This window comes from Gadus morhua, chromosome 14, assembly GCF_902167405.1.
Source record: "Gadus morhua chromosome 14, gadMor3.0, whole genome shotgun sequence".
NCBI lineage: Eukaryota > Metazoa > Chordata > Actinopteri > Gadiformes > Gadidae > Gadus > Gadus morhua.
This window is the reverse complement of record NC_044061.1, coordinates 28,566,936-28,572,560: the sequence shown is the minus strand read 5'-3', so window position 1 is coordinate 28,572,560 and position 5,625 is coordinate 28,566,936. Positions and strand designations below refer to the sequence as shown.

General features: G+C 41.8%; 1 protein-coding gene across 1 annotated transcript; it reads right to left on the bottom strand.

The window, feature by feature from the left end:
* Positions 1–809: 809 nt before the first annotated feature.
* Positions 810–4,203, bottom strand: LOC115558207 (uncharacterized; the record flags this gene model as incomplete). The annotated part of the gene is made up of 9 exons (XM_030376100.1): positions 810–1,209; positions 1,350–1,758; positions 1,912–2,160; positions 2,394–2,574; positions 2,673–2,749; positions 2,897–3,074; positions 3,164–3,440; positions 3,692–3,929; positions 4,062–4,203. Coding segments are annotated over 8 exons (1,683 nt in total), but the record flags the coding sequence as incomplete, so codon positions are not given.
* Positions 4,204–5,625: the final 1,422 nt, after the last annotated feature.

Genomic DNA, 5,625 nt, shown 5'->3' with positions numbered 1-5,625 from the left:
TGAAAATATTGTGTCTGGATACGGTACTTTAGTTGGTTTGTTTATGTATGCGGTTAGTTATTATCATGTGCTAACGCTAGCCTACGTTGTTGACTTTCAAAGTTGCTGATTTGCTATCGTTACAACGTTATAGTAGTATCTATATCAGTCATCTTTGTAGTTTAGAGAAGTCACTGGCTCATTTAATGGGTTAATTTCAACCTATATTGAAGTCATGTTACACATAACCCATGATTTACTCGTGAAGATTTACGTCTCACATCAGCTTGTCCACTGTCATATGTATAGCTATAGACACTAACCAGAGCCACTATAGTCAGACCTCTGCCATTATTACATCTACCTATATTTTATGGATAGGTGCCGTTGTGGAAAATGTGCGACCATGCCCACAGAAGAGGAGAATATTTGCTGCATGGAGATACCGCAGGTGGCACTCTCCACTAAATTGGAAACTACTTTGTCTCTTCATTTGATACATAATGCATAAAAATAAAACTTACCCTTTCAAATTCTAATTAGGTTACTAGAAGACTACGGGAGGTCGAACTACATCCAAGGTGTATGGTTGACCATCCTGGATTGGAGCCGGTCTGCCTAAATGTTTACTCTATTCAGAATGCCAGCCAAATATATAGAGCCGACTATGGTCCTCTAAATCTGAGAAGAATACACAAGTAAGTTATGCATTGTTACAGAATTTAATAAAATAAATGAAGTTGTTCTCAATCTTGTGCCTAATTTTGTGAAGATGTATTTATATCCGAGCTAAAAAAAACTACTTAAATAGTTACAGAACAAACCAGCCATAGGAGCATAGTAATATTTATTTTCATAACAAAGCAATGATAAATCTGCAAGACTTATTCTCTGAATCAATTGTTCAGTCGCTACAGGTATCTCTCCTATCGTTCCTTTGTGAGCTGGTGCTGGGGCCACCTGGGACGCCGTATCCGGGTTGTCATTCCAGCTTGTGTGGTCCTGCGTATCCGCTCCGAGTTTCCTGCTGAGGAAGGCCACTATGTTGGTTTTAAACATCCCCCCGTTTGAACCTTGACACAAGGCTGCTGATGACCGCCTCCTTGTCAGGCTTCTCATACTGCGCCGTTAGGGGCTCTGGAACAGGGATCTCCAACAGGGCCTCGGTGTATGGCGTAGGGTTGGGAAAGACTTCCTCAAAAATTACATCCATGATTTCATGAACGTAACCTGTATCGTAAAACATGTTTTCTTTACAAATTGGTTGGGTCTTGTGTTACTGTGTTTTTGTATTTATTTGATTTTTCATCAAGAGAAAAACATTTTAGAAATCCAAAATGTGTGTCGTTTGAATTTATTTGAACCCTTACCAAAGGTCTGCTGTGTTTTTTGTGGTTTAGCTCTGCACTCTCCCTTCCTAGCCTTTGCAAAGGACATTTTATAAATCGGTACTCCTTCCTTTGTTTCGGCCTGTGGTCGGTCCACATTGTGATTTGAATGCATAGCAGCCAGGTAGAGTCTGGAAGTACAAGACAAAACATGTTAATATTGACAGATATTTTAGGCTACAATTCCAAAAAGTATTTAGTAAACAAACTTTCTTTAAGCTGCACAGCATTCCAATAAAGGGAAAGACAACATTTTTGGGGGCAAAACGAAGAATAACCGCATGGAAAGCCTCCAAAGATGAAGTTTGGTGGTGGGGGCTCAGTTTTGCAACATCCTTCAGCGCCCTTTTATTGGTCAGCAACTTCTCCAACTTGGAGAAAGTTGGAGTTGCTGCAGACAATAAGAAAATATGATATTAGAAACCATTACCCATACAGTAAAGAATACTACAACCATGCCCTCTGGTAAATTTCTGAAAGCCACTAAATAACTGTAGTTGTATGTTCACTGTTTTGACATTTAGCCTGTATATTGGTGAAATACCTGCTTGAAGCCATTTACTCCGGTCACTTGTCTGGCGGATCGCATGCTCGCACTTGGGGTAAAGAGGATCTTCATGTACATGGACTTCTCGAACATGGTTCAGGATCGAGGTCCACTTTGCGATTCTCTCTGGCCCGGAGGTTGAGCCTGCTGCAGTCCAGTATATGTGGTTGTTGATGCTCTTCATCCACTTCTTGAGTTTCTCACCGTCTTTCTGCTTACTGATTGCCAACAGCTTCTTTGAAATACCTACAATGAGAGCAAAGTACTTTCCACTTAGTTGAGATACTCATAAACTGAGTGATTACTCGATTGTAGCATTTGATAATTTCAAAGCATTTCTTACCATTTACTCAGTGTTACAATTTTAAAATGAAGGACCACCAAATGGGAGCTTTGCGCAAGCTTCAAAACATCAGGTCCTTCTCACCAAAAGGATATCACTAACAAATCAAAGAAAGGAAAAGGCTGGAGAAACATACCTTTTGCAAAGTGCCAGACATCATGGTAATGGGTTATGTTTCTCTCCCTGAGGAACTTCTGTACTTGAGGATGACGATCAGTGACAATGCAGTCAAGGTGGACGCCACGCGACTCCAGTAAGGCTAGACTCCTCTTCAGTCCCTCCTTCTCCATATGGGTGCTACCACCAACTTCGTTGCTCTGTTAACACAGAAAAAATATATATTAATAGAATATGCATGTTAGACTTTGAAATTACAACCAATAACCCCTTTACAATATCCATTTTGACAACTCACCTGGACCAACTGAATGTCCACAATGGTGTTAGTATGGAGATCCATCATTGTGTAACTCCCATACTTTGCAGAGTGACCTATTTTGGTTCAAATAGGGAAATGAGTGTAGTAATCACCCTCCAATACTTTGGTATTATGTCTGACTTTATTTAGGTCACTTCTTTTAACTTCAAACCATATTGAACACTTGTATAAAATGCACTATTTCAGTTAGGTATCAATACCTGGAGAGTCAGCTCTCATGTCACCACCAAGTATCACCATTTCCTCTTGACTTAGCCGCTGCAGATTCAAATCATTTAGGACTTTCCACTGGTGAATAACTGCTGGTTCAATGAAACTTTTGGCATGGCGGCTAAATGTTTCATACCGAAACAACTGTAGCTTCATTGCCTTGAAGACCTTTTGGTGTGGGGGGATAAATAATACATGTAATTAGATCTATATTGAAGCAATTCACAGTCACACATTTACAGTTCCACATCATTTACCTTTTCGATTTTTAGGAAAGATGCACCACTCAGGTACACAGCGGCAGAAAGGTGCAGATTTCCAGCTGGCGTGCTCCCAAGGATAGGCTGGCTATTCCAGCGTCTTCCGAATGTGCAATGGGGGCACTGCTGCTTCACAGACAGGAATGTCCCCAGCCTTTGGGTTGTAACTTCACATGCCCTCGTGCATACTGGACATGCATTAAACAATTCCATGATGCAGCTCTCGTACACCATGTATTTCTTGCCGTTGGGTGTTGCAGTGGATGAATCTTCTCTATATCAAACCACAAACAAAGGGAAACGCTTTGTGTTAAACTGATTGAGCTTTCACCTGGACTGTACTTTAAACCATCACCCTGTTTTCAGCTAGTTTAATTATTTGCATGCACATAATCCTGAAGGTAATGCTATAAACAACAACAGCCTCACCGAGATTAATACTTTATGTTTAGAATGCCATACAATTTATAGAAATTATGAAAGTTCTCAAGAGCCACACATATATCTTCACACTCAGTAACTTACGACTTTAGTGTAGAGTCTAACAATGCTGTGATGGAGTCAGAAGGATCATAAGTGGAATCCGGTCCATTAGAAGCTTCCAATAAAGAGCTGACCTCCAATGGATTGTCCTCCAGCTCTTCCTCAAGGTCTACCCGAGGTCTTTTGGATGGTCTTCTTATTGGTGTCGATGACAGGCACAAAGGGTCTGCATTCGATGTGCCAACACCGAAATCCTTGCAGAACACAGTTGCCTGGACACCTGTGCAAACAATGAATTTTACTAAGGCAAGTCTAATGAAAAAACACATAATGCAAGCAAAGAGAAATGCCAGAATAAAGAACACTAGTAACTACATCAAAAGTAAATGTACTCAAGGTGGAAAGTAGATACCTTCACTTTTAATGTGGGTGTGCAAAGTCCTCAAGGATAGCTGTGTGCCTTCAGTACGCGTTTTCAAATGGTCCGTCTGGCATGCAACATCCCTTGAGAGAGGCAGCTGAATGTAAACAGTCGATGTGCTGGCCTGTGTAGAGGAAACAAGATCCAATTAGTACTCGATTTATTAACCTGCTAACAACCCATTGATTTGAAACTGGCGTGAAGGGGAGAACATGAGTGGGCCTATGCATTTATGAAAATACCAACATTGCATTGCATTGCTGATACCTAAGTTACCAGCTCCATTGCCGAGGAAATAGTCCCTCAAAATGCGATGATTCATGCGATGGAAGGTTACTTTTATTTCTAACTTTATTCATTTATGCCTGTTGCCGTGCGGTAGCCTAGCACGAGCGAACTAGAAGGACTGAATGAAATGTGTTGAAAACTGTCTCCAATGATATAGAACACCAAGGCTAACTTGGGAATCAGGCCCTGTGTCTCACGCTAGAACTACTGCGTCACTTAGCTGTTAAAAGACAGCTGTATTAGTTTGTAGTAAAGTGAGCATTAGCTAAAGCCACATTCTAAGTGAACAAGCAAGGTAATCATACACAGTAAAGCCAGAACATGATACAGCGTTAGTGTACTTACTTGTCCGCGGTTTGTAACTGAGGCAAGGAGAGTTGGTACTGATCCAGGCTTCATTTTCAGAAGTTCAGCAAATCCAGCTTTGTATTGTCCCAAGTTGATGAAGCAGTCGTCGGTGAAATGTTTGGCGCACACAAACACACATTTCGGAATTCGTATCGGCGCATTTCCAGCGAAAACAAAATGAACCCACTGGTTCCTCAGAGACTCGGATGAAGGAGCTGCAAATGTAGGCCTACTTAGTTTGTCACTTTGACATCCGAACACTGAGCACCTGCCATTCAATTGTTTGGGAGCCATGATATCTCTACACTCCAGGCAAAGACAGCGTGGCGATGATATGGTCTCTAGCTCATTGTCTCTTTGGCGGGCCAACGTCTCTGGGCGGGCCAGGCAGAGTAAGGGGAGGAGCTGAGATTCCTCATGACGTCATGAGCACAGATTTCCAAATCAGCGCGCTTGAGCCTCCGTTTTTTCAAAGGCGAGCAGAACAGCTAGTGCTCGTTTTACTCCAAACGCAAGTTTTAGCCACTGGGGGACCATAGGCAGGCTAGGGGAACTCATATTTATGTTAGAAAACCTCATAAATTGAGATTTTCATGTCATGGGACCTTTAACCTTCGGCAATGAAAGAAGGCCGGCTCCCGAAGACCGGAGAGACCGAGAAGGACTATAAGGAATGATCAGGTCCTTCAGGTACAATGGAGATAGTCCATGCAAGGCTTTATAGGTCAGCAATAGCACCTTAAAGTCTGATCTGAAAGTTATTGGTAGCCAATGTAAAGAGGCGAGAATAGGTGTAATATGATCAAACTTTCTCGTTCTGGTCAGCAATCTAGCTGCCGCATTGTGTACCAGCTGTAGACTCTTTATAGTAGAGTTCGGTAATCCCGAGAACAATGCATTGCAATAGTCCAGTCTTGAC